The 22568-nt window shown below is 43.3% G+C and overlaps 1 protein-coding gene across 5 annotated transcripts in view; it reads left to right on the forward strand.

Moving 5' to 3' along the window:
• TNIK (TRAF2 and NCK interacting kinase) overlaps positions 1 to 21435 on the forward strand; it is a 409373-nt gene extending 387938 nt beyond the window's left edge. For 4 of the 5 annotated variants that reach the window (XM_084769731.1, XM_084769733.1, XM_084769734.1 and 1 more), the window contains 9 exons: positions 1166 to 1277; positions 2033 to 2203; positions 4241 to 4384; positions 6619 to 6753; positions 12404 to 12504; positions 14590 to 14739; positions 16136 to 16295; positions 16564 to 16703; positions 18688 to 21435. In XM_084769731.1, the coding sequence (XP_084625857.1) occupies positions 1166 to 1277; positions 2033 to 2203; positions 4241 to 4384; positions 6619 to 6753; positions 12404 to 12504; positions 14590 to 14739; positions 16136 to 16295; positions 16564 to 16703; positions 18688 to 18771 (1197 nt within the window). In that variant the 3' untranslated portion in view covers positions 18772 to 21435. The other variant, XM_084769732.1, reaches the window with a different exon arrangement.
• The last annotated feature ends 1133 nt before the right edge of the window (positions 21436 to 22568 follow it).

Genomic DNA, 22568 nt, shown 5'->3' on the forward strand with positions numbered 1-22568 from the left:
TCCCCAGCATGCATGTAAAAAGTCAGATGTGGTGGGGGAGAGCAGAAACAGCCTCATTGGCCAGACAGTGAGCAAATGGATGAGCTCTGTGCTCAAAGACTGTCTCAGAAAATAAGGTAGACAAGTGATCAAGGAAGACACATGACAGGGACCTCCAACCCCCACATGCACACATGTACACATCTCTATCTCCTCTCTCTCTCTCTCTCTCTCTCTCTCTCTCTCTCTCTCTCTCTCTCTCTCTCTCTCTCTCTCTCATACACACACACACACACACACACACACACACACACACACACACACACAAGATGGGCACTACAGAAAGAAAGAGAAAAACAGACAAAATGAGCAAATAGTTCTAGCACCTTCTTTAGACAAAATTCAATTACATATGACACCCAATGGTAATATTGAATAAATGTTCTGTACTCCAGCTCTGACTCATGCCTTTAGGGTGCAGTCTAATCCCTTAGGATTTATTTGAAGTGAGCCCTCAAGGTATATTTCACTCAAAGCCAGCAGTTGTGTCAAGTCTACACATAAAGCATGTGACGTTAGCATCCTCTTCGGCCATCGAGGGAAGGAAACACAACCCCTGGATAACTGATCTCCAATTAAAGAGCTTAAAGCTGTTAGAGCTGATCCAGGTCCACATGCATCATCAAGCCAGAAGGGAAGAGCCCAGAGGCTGCCTTCCACGAGGGGAGCTCATGAGCAGACTGTTCTGGGATAGAGCGTTGCTGTGGCAACATGCCTTGGAGTTTGCTTTTCCTAAGACCATTTGGTCAGTGCATGATGACAGGACTTAAAAGTAGAAGTAAGTTCTGTAGGTAGAATGACCAATGGCAGGAGCACAGATCCTAAGGTGCCACCTGCCAATTTGATGTCATTTTCTCACTGAAGCACCTATAGTCTGATCACTAACGAAGCCCTGTATACACACACACACACACACACACACACACACACACACACACACACACACACACAGTATCTGGAGAGTCGCAGTGCTGGGAAAGCCTGGACAGGGGTCCATACTTTGCTTAGGGACTGGAATGTGAACAGCACAGCAAAGGAGTCTGTAGTCTCTGTCAAGCCTGAGTGACACCATGTCAGTGCCACCTGTTCCTGCAGCACTGACCTCTGCTTCTTGCTTTTTCATCAGTATGGTATAGGGAGCAGCACCAAAGCCTCCTTCACCCCTTTTGTGGACCCCAGAGTGTACCAGACATCACCTACTGATGAAGATGAAGAGGATGACGAGTCCTCTGCTGCTGGTAAGCAAGCCTGCCCTGGTGTTTTAGAAAGAGAGTTCCTTTCCACCACAGCCCAGAGACAAAACTCATGAAGTCAGTGGCTACAGCATTTATTGCTTATGCCCTGTCTTAGGACAAAGATATTTTAAGATTTATCATTTTGTGGAATTCATAAAGCAAACTATTTTTCTTCTCCTCCCCTCCGCCCCTGATTTTTTTCTGGAAGAAACCCAGAGGTATCCCAGGATACTAGGAAAAGCCGCCCCGCAGCGATCTCCAAACTTACCACATATTTCTCAAAAGCAGTTCCTGGGTATAACGCTGTGCTCGGAGTAGTGTGGTGCTGAGCACGCCATGAACACTTGCTGAGCTGTGTTGAGCTCCAGGCGTGCGCTTCCGTCGCAGGTCTGGCTAACCGAGAGGATGGCCTTGCTTCTCTGCTTTCTGCAGCTCACTAATCCTTGACGTCAGCTTATGTGGATTCTCAAAGGGGAGAGCTGTTCCTTGCTTGAAATTACAGGAATGGCATCTTTGTTCCTGTGAGATTAATTGCTAATCTTCTATGCCATCCAAAGGGCTGTCTATGAGCCTGTTTTGCTAACGAATACAATACTGCTTCTGTGACTGACATGCTCTGAAATCCTACTAAGAGAGTGTAAAATCAGTTTGAGTTCATAGTGTCCCGGCTGTAACACACCCAAGCCAAGCCCTTCCTCCACACTTCCACTGGCTGCCTGCCGAGGTGCTATTGACTTCTCTAAATCTTTCTCTCCAAGCCCTGTTTACTAGCGAACTTCTTAGGCAAGAACAGGCCAAACTCAATGAAGCGAGGAAGATTTCAGTGGTAAATGTGAACCCAACAAACATCCGCCCTCATAGCGACACGCCGGAAATCAGAAAATACAAGAAGCGCTTCAACTCAGAAATACTCTGTGCAGCTCTATGGGGTATGTTGGTGCTTTTTGTTTGTTTGCTTGTTTGTTTGTTGGATGTTTCGTTTGTCCACTCATTAATCAGTTTCCCTTCAAGTGTTAAAAGCCTATGGCTCTTATCATCAGAACACACCAGGAGAATCATAGCTCTGTGGTCGGCCTAATGAGTGACCAAAAGTAGATTGTATGTAGAAGGACCAGGTGATATTCAAGATGGCGTATGAAGTGATGGGTAATAGCAGCCACAGAACTCACCACCACATAATACGCAGCCACTACGTATGCAACACAACACGTGGCACCCCACATGCTATCTCCGTGACTCAGGTAGTATCCTGCAAGGGGTCTGATGCCATTGCATCCATCTCACAGCACAAAAGCAAGCCCAGCATATTTTACAGACTTGCCTAAGGCCTCACTGTCAGCAGGAGGTGGATACAGTGATGTTCCTTTTCTGCTGAAAACATCATCAGTGTGATGTTATCACGTAGATCTACAGATGTTAACTGGGTTCAAACTCGGTAAAGGTGTTGGGAGATATTATCAAAGCCTTGGCCTCTATTACTCACATCGTAATAGGAAGATTAGGATGTGGTCCACCTGAACCATCTCCATTGCTAGGCTCGGAGTGGGCATCATAAGGCTAAAGACATCACCATGTCAGTAGAGAAGAATTCTGAAACCTGCGACTTGTTCCGTGTGGGGCACAATGGCTGTAGCCAGGCCTTTCAGCTACTTTCACTGGGTTCCTGTATCTACCACCCTTCTCTGCCCCAATCCCTTCTTTCCAACCCTCCAACACTAGGTAGACAACAAAGGTTAGAGTGGAAAGGGGCGCAGAGCTCTGTATTCTATTACCTGCTGGCTAGGGGCGTTGAGTTCCTTGGAGCAGGTCCAATCATTGTCAGAACCAGCCAACAGCAATACAGCAATAGTAAAATCAGCAGCAGCATCCGTCACAGGCCCTCTCAAATATATACCCTCTCAAAAGTCCTCAGAAATCCAAATACAAACTATCTACGGTTGGCAAAAAAAAAAAATCACCCCCCTCATGGAGCATGAGACAATCATAGTTAACGGCTGTGGACAGTCTGAAGCAGCCCCACATCCCACACCTGGGATTAAACAAAAACATATTCACATAATATAACTGGGTTTTTAAAGGAGCCAGAATTCCCACTACAGTGGCTCTGCAGTAGAAAAAATATGAGGTCTGGAGATGACAATAACCACATTTACTGTGGTGGAGCTTGAGACGTGGATATTCATGTTTGCAGAAGATAGAGGAGCACCAGGAGATGTTCAAGGTGCACTGCACGGGGAATCTCTCTCAATGTAGGTACATTTTAGTAAGTGGATGGCTAATATGTTCAGGCATGAAATTTTAGGATTATAGTTATCTAGATGAAATGACTCATCTGCCAGCTTTAGGATGAGGAACACTGCTTACAGGCGTGCCAGGGTAGAATTGGATAACTGAGAACTCTTTAAAATCAGTGTCTCTATGAGGCAGCTTCTCGTGGCCTGCCTCGTTATTTCCCTGTCCAAGAGCAGAGCCGTCCATGTGTGTGTTACTAGGAGCAAGGGCTCCCGTGCTGGTAGACCATGGAAATGGAAACTTCTGTATTTTGAAGGTGGGTAGGTGAGCTGCCTCAGAAGTCTCTGGATGAATCTGGATGAATGAAGGGGGCCCTAGGAAAAAAGAAGTTGGACATACAGGCAGCACCAAGGAAGAGGAGGCCCTCCATACAGGGGGAAATGAGCAAACGTGCTTACTTGCACAACTCTGCTTAAGGCTCCCCTTGGCGAGGACTTTCTGAGCTAAGTAGTAAACGGATAGGCATGATGCCTTGCTGCCTCCACTTTAGAAACTGAAACGGTAGGTCTGTCACTGGAGGGACAGTGATATAAGGAGTGAGCTGTGCCTTCTACCTCTACACATCTACTGTAGCACATACTTGCCCGTTCGTTTACATTAGTGTGGCACAGGCTTCCGGACTTTGTAGGGCTCCAGGTAAAACGTCAGTGCTTCAGTGCTTCTTAAACTTGCAGGTGTAAACCTTCTGGTGGGAACTGAGAACGGCCTGATGCTTTTGGACAGAAGCGGCCAAGGCAAAGTCTACAACCTAATCAACCGGAGGCGATTTCAGCAGATGGATGTGCTAGAGGGGCTGAATGTTCTTGTGACGATATCAGGTATGTTACTAAGCTGACCTAACCCCCAGTTGTGCCCAAGTGGCAAGCTGGCACCCTGCTCTCTGAAGAAGTCCTGCCCAGGAAACTGCAGGAGATGTATAGCACTGTAGCAGAGGCACAATAGGCCAGGTCGTGAGGTGTTGCCTCAGAGAGATAATGACTTTAAAGAGTTCGCCTTTAATCCCAGCACTCGGGAGGCAGAGGCAGACGGGTCTCTGTGAGTTCGAGGCCAGCCTGGTAGGAGGGTCTGGCATCCCAGGAAGACTTAAATCTGTGCCTTAGACCTGCATGAGGCAAACTATGTCATAAAAGCTGTGTATTTTGAAAGCTGTGTATTTTGGCCTTTACCTCCCATAAAACTCAGCAAGAATCTTATTAAGCTGTCTATACTGCAGTTACTTTCATGTTCTCGGATGTAGAATAGCAAAATGAAGGCTTCTGGGAGAGGAATTAGCAAGCAAACATTTCTTTGGGCTTCTTTTTTTTTCCTCAAAATGTCTGCTTATAACCCACTGATGTTTTAAGGATGGTTGTGCTGGTGTAACCAGTCCTACAGGAGGACGGAGTGGCAGCACGCTTACTGTTAGGTTTTTTCAACATAAAAAGCTTTTTAAACTGGCAAAAAAGACTTTGTTAGACCACTAATAAGCCTCATTATAACAAGTGGAAAAGGCTTCCGGGTCTACTTATTGATAAGAAGGTGGTTTTCTTCCTGATAGTGTTTGAACAAATCACCCTCCTCCCTTTTTGCTTCACCAGCTATGAAATCTACAGCACCACTTAAGTGTGAGGACCACAGGGTCACATCTCTAGAATAAGGTGCAGGGCTTCCATATTGATGGCTCTGCATTCCCATCACGTGGCATAGTTTTTGCTCTGTTATGCAAAGAGACCACTCAAGGGCTTCTGGGTTGAACCTTGAAGATGAAAGTTTAACTCTCCAGGTGGGCTAGTGGTTTAAAGGAAAATGCAGTCCTTGCTGGGTGTTTCAAGTGTTGTCATTGCTAAGTTAACCCAAACTGTTCTTGTACTACGATTTGAATTGAGCTCTAAGTGGTCTTTGTTTCTGGCTAATTGCTTTCTTGATTACTACACTCCCAAATCAAAACTGAAACCGCACATCTGTTACCTACCCAAAGTGGAAATGCTCCCAGACAATTCAAGTTCAGGCTCTATTTTGCTGCTTGTGACAAGTCTTCATCTTCCGGGTATAACATTTTCCTCTTACCCTGGAGCACCGAGGGTGGAAAGAGAAGGTAAAAGTAAGAAGGGAGATTCCTGAACTGCTCCTATGGGCACCAGGAGATGGAGCAATGGCTGCTACCCTAAGCCCCTGCCTGGTCTCCCGGCTCCCACTGACAGAGCGGGCAGCAGCTGTGCAGTTCGCCCCACAGTTTAAGCCTGTCATCCCAGTGAGGGATGCTCCCAAGAAGTCTCTTCTTCTAGTACATATCCCATCTGTAGAACATAAAGCCTCTCTAAAGGCAACGGGAAATATCTGAGACATAAAACACATAAGCCTAAATTTCTCGTTAAGAACGAGCCACAGAAATGCGCATTTTCCCTGTGGCGCTCAGATAATCCAGTGTAGTGGATGCATTTTGCTCTCTGTAACGTCTTCCATGCCATTGGGCTGGCATTTTATCATCCCAAGAATGCTTTGAATCGCTTTTCCAAAGGGAACTTTTAACCTTCTTGTGAATTCCGAGTCCTCATCTTTTCTTTTCCTCTTTGATATTTGTATTTAACTTTCTTTTTGGTGACTGCAGCACTATAACTTTGTCTAATATCATCCTGACTTTGTTTCTGTCTGCTGTTAAATTCCTTTGTCTTACCAGTTAAACAAAACTGCTAACAGAGGTAACAGAGCAATTAAAAATGTAAAGAGAGACTCACATGGGTAGGTTAAAATATCCATTTGCCAGCGCTCCTTCAAGATTAAATCTAGAATGTTCTGGAACTCTGCTATAGAGTTAGAACTTACAAAGTCCAGGAGACCAGTGTGCTCAAATAAGATATCACTTAAAGGTTAAAAAGTGCAATTTGTGGGTTTTGGCCAAAATACTAGGGTCTGTCTTTCCAAGTCCTGATAGAAGTAATAGTGAGGAAGAGGTAGGGTCTCTGGTTATCCTGCTACCACAAACATAGATGCCAGCAACAGTCCAGACAACGTGGGGGAGGAAAGAGAGGAGGCTGTTACAGAGCTTCGAAGTAAAACTCCGTTATTTCAACAGGAAAGAAGAATAAGCTCCGTGTTTACTATCTGTCATGGTTAAGAAACAGAATACTGCACAATGACCCGGAAGTGGAAAAGAAGCAAGGCTGGGTCACCGTCGGGGACTTGGAAGGCTGCATACATTACAAAGTCGGTGAGTCTCAGCCCAGCAGTGGAGAGCTCGGCAGATTCTCAGACCCAGTCCTTTGGCTACATTTATTCAGTGTGTTCTATCTGCCCTTGATGGTGTATCTGCCCCAGTTGAAGAAGTTGCTGGATCCCAAAGTATACATGAATTGTTACCCCAAAAGTAGGCTGATGAAAGTCAAAGAATACACTTAGATAAAATGCTAGGGTCCAGTTTGAAAATGTGTATGTACTTTTCCCAACCCCCTACACACACAAAATAATAATAAAAAATGCAATGAACTCCCAAGATTGACTGGATCAAGAGAAGAGAAGCCAGCAAATAAGAGATGGCCACAAAACCAAACAAGAGCAGCACTGTGACTGGGGTCAGATATAGTGGGGGTGCTGGATTCTTAATCTACAGGGAAGGACATTATAAAAAATTATCCACTCGTCCCACAGAGCCCAGAAAGACCAGAAACCCAGGGAAGACCACAGAATAGAGGTGCAGAGCAGAGCTGAAAGTAGGATTGCTAGGAAGCAGAGAAGCTGAAAGTCCCCAAGAGCCAGGTCCCTCCCACAGACAGGCCACAGTCCTCAGCCCCGCAGCCGAAGTGGAAGCCTTTGCTCAGCCGGTGTGATGGTAAAAAGACTTGTGAGGGCACACGCCTGCACTTACACACACATATAAACCAGCCTGTCCCCACATAGCTCCCAAACCGCTGGCAGCATGTTTATGCTCCCATGAAAGAGTTTGAAAAGTTAGCCTTTGGGAAAACTAAATGTACGGATACTAATGTTTAGAGTCCTGGGAGGAAGCTCCCTACCTGACTTCTTTAAAGTGACTGCTGGCTGTTGATTATCCTCCCCCTTCTACCAGAGAATAGACAGGTAGATCTCATGTGCAGGAAGCAGGAAACAGGAAACAGGAAGTAAGGACATCAGAAGACGGGGCATGAGAGAACATTCAGAAAGGAAAAAAGAAAGGAAGAAACTATATTTTACAGATATCTGACAAAAGTGTTTCTATAAAAGAAGAATTGGAGTATTTCTAAAGATGGAGCGGGGTTGGAGATGTCAATGAAAGACAAAAATAATCTTAGCAGGAGTAAAAATATATAAGCATTTAAAGATGAGAGACAAAAATGAGGAGCTTTCTTAGGAAGTAGAACTGAAGCATAAAGGGGATCTGCCTCACCTGACTGGGGTGACAGGGAATGAAGAAAGAGCAGACACACATACAGAAGAGCTCAGACCATGTGCCTTACATATTCTGACTGGGATGCACCAACATCCAGGAAAACAATATGGCGTTTAAATACAGAAGAAAGGAGAATGTCCTTAAGATTCCCAGGCTATAAGAAAACTAACAAAGGGCATCCGTAAAACTGTCCCGGATTCAGAGGATCTTGGGACTTTTCAAAAACAATACTAAATCCTTAGAAAACAAAGCCAACTAAGGCCTCAAACTTCCAAAGGCAAATTTATTTTTAACTAGGGTTTGGGGCGTGGCTCAGTTGGTAGCCTGCTCACCTTGCATGCACAAGCCCTGTGCTCAGTCCTAGAGTAGGTGAACTGGCTGTGGTGGTGCAATCTCAGCACAGCGGAAGCGGAAGCAGGCAGAGAGCAACAGAAGTTCAAGCTCATTACACATTATCATAGAAAGTGTGTTACACCCACTTTATAGCACACGGCATAGAGGTCATTAGAGGTAAACACCCCTCCCCAGCATAGAGGTCATTAGAGGTAAACACCCCTCCCGGTGCGTGAAGAAAGTCACACAGAGATTCTTCTCAGGAACTGGCTCTGATGACTTTGGAAACTAAGAAGTCCCCTCCCCTCAAAAAAAAAAAAAAAAAGATTTCAGTTGGGAACCTGAAGACCTAGGAAAGCTGGTTGTGATTTAATCCAAGTTCAAAAGCCTGGGGCCCCAATGAATTGATGGTGGGGTTCCAGTTAGAATCCCAAGAAGAAGTGATGGTTCAGCCTGAGTTTGGAGAGAGAAAGACCTGGCTCATTTCTCCTCTGAGGCTTTGGCCTTCTTGTTGTATTCAGATCTTCAACTTATTGCCTGAAGCCTACTGTAGTGTGCTTTACCCAGGCTACGAATTCAAATATCGTTCTCATCAGGAAAGCACTTAAAGAGACACCTAGAAAAATGTTTGGCCAACTATTTGAAAGGATGTGGCCCAGGAAAATTAACATATAAAATTAAACATCATACTATCAAATTATGCATCAGTGCTAAAAAGAGGGAGGAAGACATCTATGGACATGCCATGTTTCCAGAACATTCCATTTCATGCACCGTCTCTGAGTAAGCTACCAGAGGATGTGTCCCACTAAAAATAAAAAACTAAAACTTAGTAATTCAGGAAGAAAGGTAAAGAACATGGCCAGAGCGATGGAATCTAAGGAAACCACGTTGCCACAGACCTGCAAAGCAAGATTGTGTCGGGTGCCAGAGGAGTGCCACAAGAAAACAGATGGAAAGACATGACCAGATTGTGGCTGTGTGGCCATGTTGAAAGCCATTTCCTAGCAGAAAGTTCACATCTACTTAGATGTGTAGAAAGAAAGGAAGTGGAAAAAAATAAGGAGGAGCAAGAAAGAAAAATGTCTTCATTGTGTATTGCATGTTTTAGCTGTGAACAAAAATGATTTGAGCTCTTTAGACTGCTTTAACCAGAACCTTGAAAAGCGAGCAGTCTGGGGATGAGCAGGAGGCAGGATAGATGCTCGCAACCACTGCATGGCAGAGGGAATGGCTTACACACTGGTTCTTGCTAGGCTGTGAAGTCAGTGAGTACTGTCCACATATGGAATCGGGCGCAACTATGTGGTTTTTGTTTTTTTTTAGAATATTTATCTACTGTAAAACTTGTTGATTGAGAACTAAGATAAGTAAGGAAACCCACTGAGGGTTTGTGGGATGTTGTTAAGCTGAGAAATAGCAGTGAAGGTGAGGCAGCTGCAGAGCTTCAGGCGTTGCTCCACAGGAGCCCCTCGCTCAGTCTCAGGACTGTCACTTGGAGAACTGCTCCAGGCACATGTGTTCTGTGACTGACTGGAGGTAGCAACAGGAACTGGAGAAGGGGCTGCTGTAAAGGAACTCAGAGAACAGAATCAAGGTGTTCATATTATCTGTTTTATAATATTAGTGTATTATTTTTTAACAACTAAAGAGGGTCCTGTTCTAGAACAGTCTCCATGTCCCTTTCCTCCACATTCATTCAAGGTGGCCAGCTTAGACATCTTGACACCAGGAAACCGTGAATGGCGACTAGAAGATTCAAGTGAGAAATCTGCACCTCCATTCACAAATACTGAGCCCTTTGTGTTTTGTGCTCTAAAGGAGCCTGTATAGACTTGTTAATACAGTAAGCTTACTTACATGTACATGAGTTAGAAACGTGAAGGTGTGATGGGGAGCTGTAGGTTCATAAACACTCCGTGCCTGTGAGATCCATCAGCACAGCCTGAGACCTGTCCTTACTCCTTCCCAGCAGCACGAACAGTACCAGGCACATGGGACCCAGCCGGCTAAGCAGGCTTTGTCAAAGGAGGGAGGAAGGAAGGGCTGCGGAATGCCAGCAAGACTATTCACAAACCAGACCACATGGGGGAGTATGTTTTCCGTGCAAGCTGGTACATTCAGGCTCCTCTGGTGCTTTTGTTTGGGAATCAGAATTGCTTGGCTTTTTCCTGTCATACTCTGAAACTGCAGTTTTCTTTTACCTTGGTCTGAGTAGGTGGCAAAGTATCAGACACAGGCCACACCCATCCCCCACGCAGCAGGCGGCTACATGTCTCCACACAGTGCCCTCATGATGGCTGTTGGTTGCTTCATGGAAGAGCCATGCCTGTTTGAGTTAAAGAAGCAGGCCAATTCAAAGGTGACTGTGGAAAACATTGAGAATTGCTTCCAAGCATGGCTCTGGGAAAGCCGCTAGAATTTCCTTTAAATAGGAGTATTTTGCTATTATTATTTGACATTTATTAGCCCAAGCATTATAGTGATCAGACTGTTTAATTATAAAGCAATAAAACTATTGCAAGAAATAGCATTTCTGAATGATGTGTCCTGTGTATACCTGGAAAATGTGTTTCAAAATTACAAGATGTCTTATTTAGTGTTCACATCCACTATGCAGCTTCTGAGCATTTCTAACTTGGTCCTGCTGGTCATGGTTATTTCACGTCCTTGCCCTGACATACATGTGCTGACTCATAACCAGAAGCTACAAAGTAAAGTGTCACCAGAAAGCAATAATTGATAAACACTTCTCAGAAATTTGGGGCCATCTTAAGTATCAGAAACAGTTTTCACCTCCATTATCCAAAGAAGCACACCTTCTGTCTGCTTTCCTTGAGGGATTCCTGGCAAGATGGTATGGCATCTCTGACGCATGTAACTAACCCTGGGTAACCAAGTTCCTATGGAATTTCAAACACAGAAAACAAGAATGAAAATATCTGCTAATTACTTTGTAAAAGAACTTGAATAATACACTCGGCAAATTTGATCTTATAGAAACGATAAAATATGAACAACAGAAAAGCAAGCGGTCTATCTGAAAGTCATGTAAAATATTTCCTTGTCCTATGCATGCTCGCATAACTTTTCTTTTGAAGAGAATGGGTTCATTAGGAAGCCAAGTTGGCTGGGATGTAGCTCAGTGGCAGGCTGCTTATCAGGACCTAACACAGGAGCTTGGGTTCAGTCCCTAGCATTGCAGAAAGAAAAGAGTTTGTATCATAAAAATCATAAAGGAGCCAACTAGAAACCCAAAATTTCATCTAACCGTGTGAAAATCTACTATTGATTGCTTATGATACAGGATATTTTTTGTACAGCGATTTTATACAGAAAAATGATTGGAATATGTATCATCCGTGGATGACACCCTTAATGGTGAAAAGTACAAAAGGCTTTAAAGAATTCTGTAATGTACAAAGTCACCACTGTAAATTCTGGTCATTATACTAATAGACACACATAGAGCACAGGAACTCCGGGTGTAGATGGCAGCCTCTGTCTTCCAGTCATTCACTTGGTAAGCACTTGTCTAGGGTCACTTGTGTGATGCAATCATGAATGAGGCACTCAGTCATTTCATCAAGGGAAGATGCATAATATTCTGTTTTCATAAATAGTGAAAGGATTTGTCAAGGTACATGAAGCCCTTAAAAATAAGCCACTGACAGAACCCAGGGCTCCTATCATTTCATATTTCATTAGAAATATAAATAATTATTTCCTGTGATCATTATAATTTGAATATGAATAAGCTGATGATAATACACAATAGGCTTATGTCTCTACAAGTTTGTGCATTGCTCTAGCATCTTGCCATAACTACACTCAAGTAAGCATAAATGACAGGCAAACTGACATAAGAAAATGACGTAGGGCCTTATCAAAGAGAACATCCATATCTAAATGGAAACAGTCCCATCTCTAGATGAAGAAAAATCCTTTAATATAAACCTAAAAACTTCTAGAGTTCTGTCAACCAGGTACATTAAGGGAAGATATATGTGTGTGTGTGTATATATATATCAAGAACACCACCTTCAACTGTGAACACATATAGACAGGTACTTATATTCTTTATTCAAAAAATAAATTGACATGGTTTCTAAGCTCTTACTCTTTTTTTTTTTCATTTCAGTTAAATATGAAAGGATCAAGTTCTTGGTGATTGCCTTAAAGAATGCAGTAGAGATATATGCTTGGGCCCCTAAACCTTATCACAAGTTCATGGCATTTAAGGTAAGCTTGGATGTTGCCTATATAATTCTGTTTTCATCAGAGTTCTATTTTCCACATAAGCCAATATCAGTTTTATTATACAAAGAAACTTTCTGTTAAAAAAGTCTTTAAAATTTTATTTCAAAAAACTTGGGTATTAAGAATGCTATAAAGCTCATCACATTAAAATCTGTGATTGTCTTCCTCCCCTGGAGGTGTGTGAACTGTTGACTTCAAGAGGAATTTAGTTTGAAGCAGTTAGCACAAAAAGCATCTCTCTTGCAAAGCCACTGAGCGTCATGAACTGTCTGATGCTCTGCCTGAGAAAGGGCAGATCTGTGGCAGCACTGGTCTCCAGTTGTAGTAATTACCACTAACGTTTCAGAATCAACTCTCTAAGTCTCTTGAGTTAAAGTTGATTCTTGGCTTCTCCCTGTTACATGAAGGCAGCTCTGAACTAAATGCTGAAGGCAGTCACTCATGGAAAAGACTGTCTTCCTCTGAGTTTCCATCCTGACTGCCTTTGCATCCATTTACCTTGACTTGGCCTGTACTCATCAGAGATACAGTAGGTACTAATGAGGTTCAGTGAGAATGGGATGGTAATGTGCTGTATCCCATTGACCCCAGATTATAAAAGATGAGCCCCAACTGCCAGAAAAATAATCACTTTTGATTTCACTGATATATTCAGATCACATAGCCTAGCCATATCCAGTGTGAATTTACCTCCCATTTTCGCTTTGTGTTTCTCACTGGTCCTTACTTTCCTTACCTTTGCAACTGTAAATGGCAATTGGATCTTTATTTATCCTTCCCTGTCACCTACACTACGTGAAAGCCACATCTACCATGGGATTTTGTCAGTACTCCTAGAGAATGAATCACTCCACTCCCATCATTTTCTTTTAGTGCAGATGGCCCATCTGTGATATATTCTGCATGACAGTGTCAACAGAAACAGGCTCTCCTCCACAGCCCCACGCTATCGAAAGAAGTTTTTAGATTACATTATGTGCATAATGACAATGAAAGGCTGACTCCCAAATCTAATGGGGTGCCAGTTGGCTGCCAAAATCTCTCTCCAGAAAAGCTTTTCAATCAAGATCCCCTGCCCATCCTGACTCTGAAGTCACTGACCTCAGGTTCTTAGCCAAAGCCCACGAGAGAGCAGCAACAGCAGCAGCAGCAACACTCCCCTCAGCAGATCAGACCCAGCCCAGAAGAGGAAGCACAGATGCAAGGGCTTGAACGGGAAAGACTGGCATAGGTCAGAGGTGGAGGCTCCCCCTAGGACGAGGACAAAAGGTGTTAACTTCCTGTGCTCTGAGGATGATTATAACTAGAGATGAGGAGAGAGAGAGTGCTGAATGGCAGCTGTGGTTTCTCAAATCGTCTCCTAGAGCCCAATATCAGATAAGGGTACAGAAGTGTGACAAAAGTCGAGACAGGAACATAGCTATGGGGGCTTAGACCCAGAATCCAATCAAACAGAACTTTAGTAAACTTGGCAAGAGCTCACCTCTTCTCCTTTCTAGTTAAATCCTTGGAAACAAGCCAAGTTATCTTATTGCTCAAGTCCATCTCTCAGAATGCAGTATGAAGTTAGGGAAATTGATGACCGTGGAAGGAAAATCATAGCCAGTGTGCTTCCATTGATCTCCAACAGATTGGACAGAGCACTGCTCCCAGACTGTTCAGGAAGGCAGCAGCCAGAGCTGAGCCTGGTTAACACATGGGAAAGAGGGACCCAGAGAGACCTCTGCTCACTCTCTAGAGGACAAAGGCAGAGTGATGCAGGAAAGAGCAGCCGCACCCAGACAGCGAGCTTCTCGCACACAGTTTTGACACTGTCAAAATTGATAGCCGTAAGCTGTCTTTACTGTGAAAGATAAGAAAAATAACAAGAGGAACAAAAAGTAAACAATACAGCTTTCCACCTGAAGTCACACATGATCAGATTCTAAAGCTGGCAGTGACCTTTTCTCAGCTTTTCAACTGAAAAAAATCCACTTCCTTCAGACAGAGGCCAAGAGAAAGTTTTAGGAATAAGACAGCCTCCTTGAATGGTGTAGATACTACTGAGGTGATTTTTTTTTTTTTTAGTCTTTTGCAGATCTTCAGCATAAGCCCCTACTTGTTGACCTCACAGTAGAAGAAGGTCAAAGGTTAAAGGTCATTTTTGGCTCACACACTGGTTTCCATGTAATTGATGTTGATTCTGGAAACTCCTATGATATCTATATACCATCCCATGTAAGTATCGGGAATTGGCTGTCTCTTGCACCCTGCATGACAGCCTGCAATGTACCTATTTTACTTGAAATCATGCTAATCTGTAAACTTTGGGTACCACTGAATAGACAGAATGTTCTTAAAGTGTTACTGCCTCCTCAAGCTAAGTAGCACAAAAATTAAATTATTTTGAAGGTAGCATCTTGTCAATTTGGACTTCACATGCATATGTTATACCTCAGCTGAGTTCCTGTTTTCAGTTTCTGAAAGAAGTTTGGTTTATTCTGTTAGAGAAAGACAGTGGTGATATAGAAAATTTTTTTTCTGATGTTAGTAGATGTGCCAGGTGACTTCTCCAACCTTCCGCTTTCCCCGTTATAAGATGGGACTCAAGCTACCTGTTCTGTAGGCTAATTATGATCATTAAATTTGCTCAGGACCCAACATATTCAAGTTCTTCTTATTAACAATATAATACTGGGCTTACTACACTGATACATTGCATAGAACATTACTGTTAAAGGGAAAGCTGTATGCTCTACAAATAAGAGCTACTGTGGTATAAGCTATGTTTCATAAATATATTCCCAAGGCTAACAAATTCTCAGCATAGTCTGAGGCTAGCCCATTTCTGATTGGTATTTTGGAGACTTTAAAAAAAGCCCAGTGCTTACACATGCTGTTTTGATACATTTACATACATGTAGTTGTCGCCCACTGTGCATTTTATAGCTTTTTACTTGCATGTCTACACCATAGCTGTGATGTTGGAATGGGGTGACATTGTCAACCAGGAGGAGGAGTAGCACCTCCTGTCCCATAGAACCAGCCAATCCATGCTTATTTCAGCAGTGACAGTGGGAAGATAATTCTCCATTTCTTTCCCTAAAGAAATCATTCTGATATTGGAGTTCCCATGTGAATTTTCTGGGTTTTGTACTCACAGCCTTTTTGTAGGCACCTGGCATCTCACCTTATATGGAAGCAGTCGTTCTAGGGGGAATTTCAGCCCTAGAAAATGTGCTAAGAGGCCACTTCTATCACCAAATACTTGTGTAGCTTTGGTCAAGTTATGTAACCCTGAGATGTTGCTCCCTCATCTGCAACAAAGCTTTCTATGGTGGAGAACTTTCTTAAGGACCAGAAATGATGTATACAAGTGATCCAATGATAGACACACCAGGTTCTCCATACACTCAGTGTTACCGTTTTTAAGAACCATTGGATTTTTTTTTTATCAAGTTAAGGTGTTTGTGTTTACCTGCACTTGACAAGAGGAGCAACGATTAAATTAAAGTAGATTTCAATCTCTGTGGTAAAAATGACATACCATGTCATTTGTGATTCTTAAAGATAAAAGTCAAGAAGTTGTCCTGTTTTTAAGCAGAGTGATTCATGGCCTTTCTTTGTCTTCTAGATTCAGGGCAATATCACTCCTCATGCTATTGTCATCTTGCCTAAAACGGATGGAATGGAAATGCTCGTCTGCTATGAGGATGAGGGGGTGTATGTGAACACCTACGGCCGGATCACTAAGGATGTGGTGCTCCAATGGGGAGAAATGCCCACATCTGTGGGTAGGTTAACCATTCCTTATCTCCTTCAGCAGTTACAACCCCCAAATGAACCGAAAGTCAAGAAATGCGAAACAACTATTTGAATCCACAAAAAAACAAAAACAAAAAAAAAGAAAAAAAAAGAATCTGTGTATAATCCTTGTAAGACTTGCTTTGTCTGTTTAATCTCGAGTCCTTTGTCTTTTTTTGTGGTTAAGATGTGAACAGATACTGTGAGTTGTTGCCCATCTAATGTTTTTAATGCAGTTTTGGAAATTCCTTTTGACAGCCTACATTCATTCCAATCAGATAATGGGCTGGGGCGAGAAAGCTATTGAGATCCGGTCAGTGGAAACAGGACATTTGGATGGAGTATTTATGCATAAGCGAGCTCAAAGGTTAAAGTTTCTATGTGAAAGAAATGATAAGGTAAATCCGTTTCAACTTTGCTTTAGTGTTTGCATTTTAAGAGACCACCAGGTACCTGTGAAACCTTCATTTTCCTTTTTACTGACTTGAGTCACATCTGTTGTGTGGTCAATAACTATCTTGAAATGGCATTACTTGGTTTGATTCATGTAACCATTCAGAATCTATGACTCATGCATCCAAACCAACATAAAGCATCTAAACCTTCCTTGTAAACTCTTGGTGACCTGGGTGGCCTGTGGGCCTTCTGGTGATTTAACGACCATCGCGACTCTCCTATGCACTTCGAGCAGCTGGCCCATCATTTTTCATCTCACACTGGGCTAGCCTTCTGTTGTCACTTTTAGGCCTTTCACAGAGATAGTATTGGGACCTAGAGTTCACATTACAGTTACCCTTAAATGTAAAACATCTGACATGTAGGAATATAAACTTCTAAAAAAAAAATTTCACTCATCCCTAAGAAAAGTAGTCTCAAAATCAACTCCTGCCATGTCCTTCCTGTCTCATTTCAGCCATGTGTCTCCTGACATGTCACAGGGGGGCTCCATCCCAGTGCTAGTGACCATGTCTGTCACCTCACAAGAGTATACTAAAGTGGTCATGCTCCGCCTTCCCTGTAGGGTAACCCAGGCTCTTTAGTACCAAATCTACTTTGGTGAGCCCACTCTCTGAGACCAGGGTCAGCCTAACAACCAAGTCCACAAGAAAAGAATGTGGTGGGTTGAACTGTTTATGTTTTCTTGTTCATCCCAGTTTCCCAGAGGCCAGGCTGATCCTCATGGAATCCTGGTAATGTGAGTCTGGAGTCTTTGTCCCTGGCTGACCGCTTCTGACCTGATGTGGTCTAGTGGGCAGTTGCGGGACACAAGGCTGGTGACCAGGGCTCTTATCACAGTATTCCAGAAGCTAGACTTCGCAAGTCAGACTCCAACGCTTCTGCAGCCCCTAGATCCTAAGACATGAAATGCTCCGAGAGTAGACAACCATAGTGCAGTTCTTGATGACCCACCCGCAGAAGGCCTGGGCTAGCCCCGATACTCTCACACTGGGGCTTCTGGTTTAACCCCTGAACCCCCAACCAGGCACTACAGCAACCCTTTGTTTTCAGCAACTCCTCACTGTCCTCCCATTTGGATTTCCTGACCCCGCAGGGCAGCTCTCCTCTCCTCTGTAGCTGTAGCTGAATGACAAGCAACTCCACACGCTTCTTCAGAAGCCATGGAGGCGTGGTAGCACAGACTGTTCACTAGTGACACACACTCATTCCTCACACCACAGACGCTGGCTGGCTGAAGGGCTATTGCACAGCCCCAAATCCTATTTTCCCCGGGCCAGAGGGTTCCCTGACAGTCAGCTCAGGCGAGCAGCAATCTAAATTCTGCTCGCTTCTCCCAGGCCTTTGATAAAATGATTGAACTGGCTCAGACCTAATGGACTGTGGTTCTGCTTATTAATGCCATTATCTCCTTCGCTCTGGGTTCGGCCGGCATCAGCAGAGACGAAGAGTTAACCCGTGGAGCACCGAACTGAACGGGCAGTCAACACCTCAGCCTATTCAACCATAGCCGCTCTAATTCCTTTGCTTTGGAGTTTAAAAATTGAACATGGAAGCTGTACAACTGTCGGTTGCCTCCCTCTCTCCCTCTCCCCCACCCCAGTTTTCCCCCTAACGTTGGGAATTTAAAGGGATTCTCTTCCATCTGCCTTCGTATCAATTACAAGGGAGAGTAAGATAGTTGTTACTGTCCCAGCCAGAAGTCCAGCAATAAATAATGTTAGAGAGCGTAAACAAGGCAGGAGGGTTACCATACAATGCGCTGTCTCCAAAGTCACTGCAAACACTGCAAGGCACCGCAACTTAGCTGGCATGTGGAGAGGACAGGACATGTGAAAGAAAATGGCTGGACAGTTAAAGAAGAGAAGGGGGAAGAGGAAAAAAAAAGCCGTGAAGTTGAACTAACTTGTTTTTAATTTCAAACAGGTATTTTTTGCATCCGTGCGATCTGGAGGAAGTAGCCAAGTGTTTTTCATGACCCTCAACAGAAATTCCATGATGAACTGGTAACGGAAGAGCACTTGGCACTTATCTTCATGGCGTTATTTCTAATGTAAAAGAACCTAACTCATGTGGACGTATGCCAGTCTAGAGGCAGAATCAGAAGGCCTGGTTGAACATACCGCTTTCCCCGTTTCCTCTCCCTCCGTCTCTCCCAATATGGTCCTTCTTTCAGTGTTGCAGCCTGGCTGAGAAGGAGAGAAAGGTGGCAGGAGTGTCCAGGAGATGCCGAGGATGCTGCATTGTCTGTGGACAGAGATGGACCGTGTGCCCTTCGGAGTTAGGGATAGAAACAAATACTGTGTGCCCTTATGATTAAGCTGTGTTTATTGCTGGCTTTTCTGTTCTTTTGGCTTGGTTTTCTTTTTGTTTTTGTTTTTACTCCCCGCCTCCCCCCCTTACCACCTTATTTTGTAAGAATGGGGGGAAATGCATACTGGGAAATTAGTCTTTTAAAAATTCTGTCTGCCTGCTAGCTTTAAGTATATGGTATGTTGTAAAATTTCCAATTCCCAGTAGCGAGAGGCAGCACAATAAGTGCACCTAATCTCCCTGCGCTGAAGGCCATAACCGCATAGTCGGGGAAATTAAGAATTATCTTGCCTTCATCAACCCCAAGAGGCTGTTTTGTTTTGTCTTCTTTTTTTTTCTTTTCTTTCTTTCTTTCTTTTTTTCTTTTTTAATTGCTACTGACTAATGAATTTTTGAAAGAGAAGCAGAATAGCTGGTTTTCTCCTCTCTGGGGAAATAAATTTTAAATGGCTAAACTACTAGCCTTAATCTAATAAAATCAACTACCACTTTTGTGAGTCTGGCAGGCCGTATTGTGATAAGGCCCTTTCTAGAATGGAGAGGGTGTTGAATGGGACAGAGATGCCATTGAGTTGAGTGGGCTTGTGACTGGGGAGGGACTCTGGGATGCGACTGTCCCTCGGTTATTATGCAACAGATCAGGGCAAAAGATGGGATGACAGGTGGGTCACCCCGAAGGAGCTTCTGAGAAATGAGCTAATATGTCTATGTAAATACACATGTGTTCTTTCTTCAAGGCGCAAAGCCTCCTTGCTATGAGGTCCCTTCCTTTGGGCTTTGTTAGGACCGAGACTGTTTGGGGTTGTTCCTGGGGCTTCGGGTTGCTTGACCCCCGTGCTCTGGAAACCCAGCTCCCTCCCCAAGGGTGCTGCTTCCTTAAGAGAAAAACTGTGACAGAAAGGAATTGCTAATAAATGTTTCTGAGCTGCCTGTGTTCTCACTGGGTCAAGGGACTAGACTCGTAAGCCCGACACAGACACAGCAGGCACCAACAGCTCAGATTTTAGGGAACCTGAAGGCGAGGCTTTGGCCAAAATTCTGAGACCCTAATCAAGTTATCTTCCTCCAAACTTCCCAACACACGGTTAACAACATCTGTGCAGAGATGTGTATGTATTTAGTTCAGGTTGACTTGTGTCCTTATAAAAAGCCCTTACTCGAATAATTTGAACCTTTATGTGACTGACTGGGATGTTTCCCAAAGCTATAAGCATGGCCGCCTATGGTATCCAGGTGTTGCGAAACGGTATCTGTGCTGTGCTTCCTGTTTTAACCTACCTCGTTTTGTTTGTTTTTGTTTTCTCTGTTCATCACAGCAGTGTTATCTCCAGGATATATACAGAGCTCAACTGGCAATCTCCGCTCTATTGAATATTTTCAAAACAGTAGTTGGCCAAATTGTTCTTTAACAAAATGGAGGGAGAGAAAAAGAAAATCTCCCATGATCAAAAACCTAATGCGGTTTGTTTTTAAAGAATGCAATTACTGTAAATGAATCAAAAAAAAAAGAAAGAAAGAAAGAAAGAAAGAAAAAACCATGATTCTACTGATTTTGCCTAAACAAATGAGCAGCTGATGTACTATTAATGAGAACGAAGTATATGCTAGGAAAATGGTACCTTTTTAATCTGGTGGTTTGGCCAAAGGGGATGGGGAAAGAAAGGGAAATATTCTGAGTTCTGGACTAGGTGATTCTGTAATTCCCAGAGGTGATCGTTGTTTGCAGTTATCTGGAAGAGGTAACACACAAGGATGTGATGAGGGTGGTCTTCAAGTGATCACCACGATGTGCCCATCACGGTCCCTCTAGCTCTCACAAGCAATGAAATCCTCCCGTTCTCATTTTTACTGCTGGGGTTATGCTGCCAAACAACGTTGTCTTCACAAATTCCATGGGACAAATTCAGCAATAGCTCCGGGTTGAACTTAGCAACTACCGTAATTGGATGCTGATGTGGACAGAAATAGTACGGATTTGTCTCCAATGTGATTGCCACCCGCTCTTTATATTGCTGCCGTGATACTCTAAACCAGAGGCTTCCTTAAATTATGTTGCAAACTGATCTTTGTTTTTATGTTTTGTTTTGTTCTTATTTCTAAGCGATACATCTAAAATACACAGCTTTAAACGATTTTTTTTTAATTGTGGGACTTTGGGTACAGTTAAGAAATAAAAGGGAATCATTGTGTTTAAACATAAGGTAGTTTGTGAATGTATTTTTTAAAAATCTAGATTAATTGGAACAAAAAAATCATAAGAAAACATATTAATGCCGTCTTGTTTACAGTATGTACAGTGACACAACATAACATGAACTTTTTCTGGTGCCAACAAAATAAAACACAGACGTTAAACATCAAGCCATGCCTCTTAGATTATTGTCCAAATATTTTACACTGAGCATGAGGCAAGACCAAATTTAAAAGGGCCCCATGAATCCCTGCTCCTCAAGATGCATTGTAGAATTCCTGGAGGTGGCTAGCCTCGAAAGCAAAGTCCTGGCATTTATGACAGGTCTCAACCCTGATCTCATGAGACCTCGGTCAAGCAAAATATATCAGAATGGTGCCCTTTTGGTTATTCATGCAGCTCTCTGCTTTGGGGTTGATTTCTGTTTGTTTCTTTTTTTGGTTTTTTGTTTGTTTGTTTGTTTTGTTTTCCTGGTGGGTGTGATCTCTTTATCTATTGTAATTTATCTATCTTCTGTTTTGATCTTTCCTTTAAAAAGTTTCCCCTCTAAAAATTAGCCACGTCTCTGTTTTTCTATGAGAAGGAATAGACCTCCCTCTGAGTTAAGCATTAACAGACCTGCCCATTCTCAATGCAATTCTCAATGCTGACCATGCAGCAAAGGCACTGAGCATGCTCAAACCACAGCCCTGGCCTGTGCCTGAGAAGGAGAGCATTGTGCCCGAGGACTGGCCACGATGTTGTAGCTTGGATTCCTGTGTCCAGAGAATGGTAGAGATGGATAGACTGAATCTCCCCCACACTGACTTCATCTACTTCATACACAGCAGTCTCACAACATACAAACAGCACTTCCAGTCAATAGGCACCACATAAAATCTGATTAGATGGAACCCTAATTAGATGGAGCTCAGTGTCTTTGATGGAAATTTTCAAACACACTTTAAGACCTAGACTTGTTTGTTGTTGTTGTTGTTTATTCAATAGTGTACATTGAGGTAAGGGTAAATGCTCATGAGGCCACTTGGACAGGGTCTTTCTAACACTACCATTCTACCACTGTTTTCTGGGATACACACCTGACAGCCCTTCCATTAAGTACAAGTTTTTAAAAGTCATTGTAATTCCTGGTTGTCACTAACTACTTCTAACATTTTTCTGTCTGCTCTTGTGGTGCACTGATAATAGTGTCTCCGGTCCCTCCTGTGCAGTAGTGTAGAAAGAGCCATGACACTCAGGCCTAAGACATTTGGGTTTTGCCCACTGACAGAGAAGGGCCAAAGTCTGACTTCACAGTCTACAA

This window comes from Acomys minous, assembly GCF_964271855.1.
Source record: "Acomys minous genome assembly, chromosome: 19".
Classification (NCBI taxonomy): Eukaryota; Metazoa; Chordata; class Mammalia; order Rodentia; family Muridae; genus Acomys; species Acomys minous.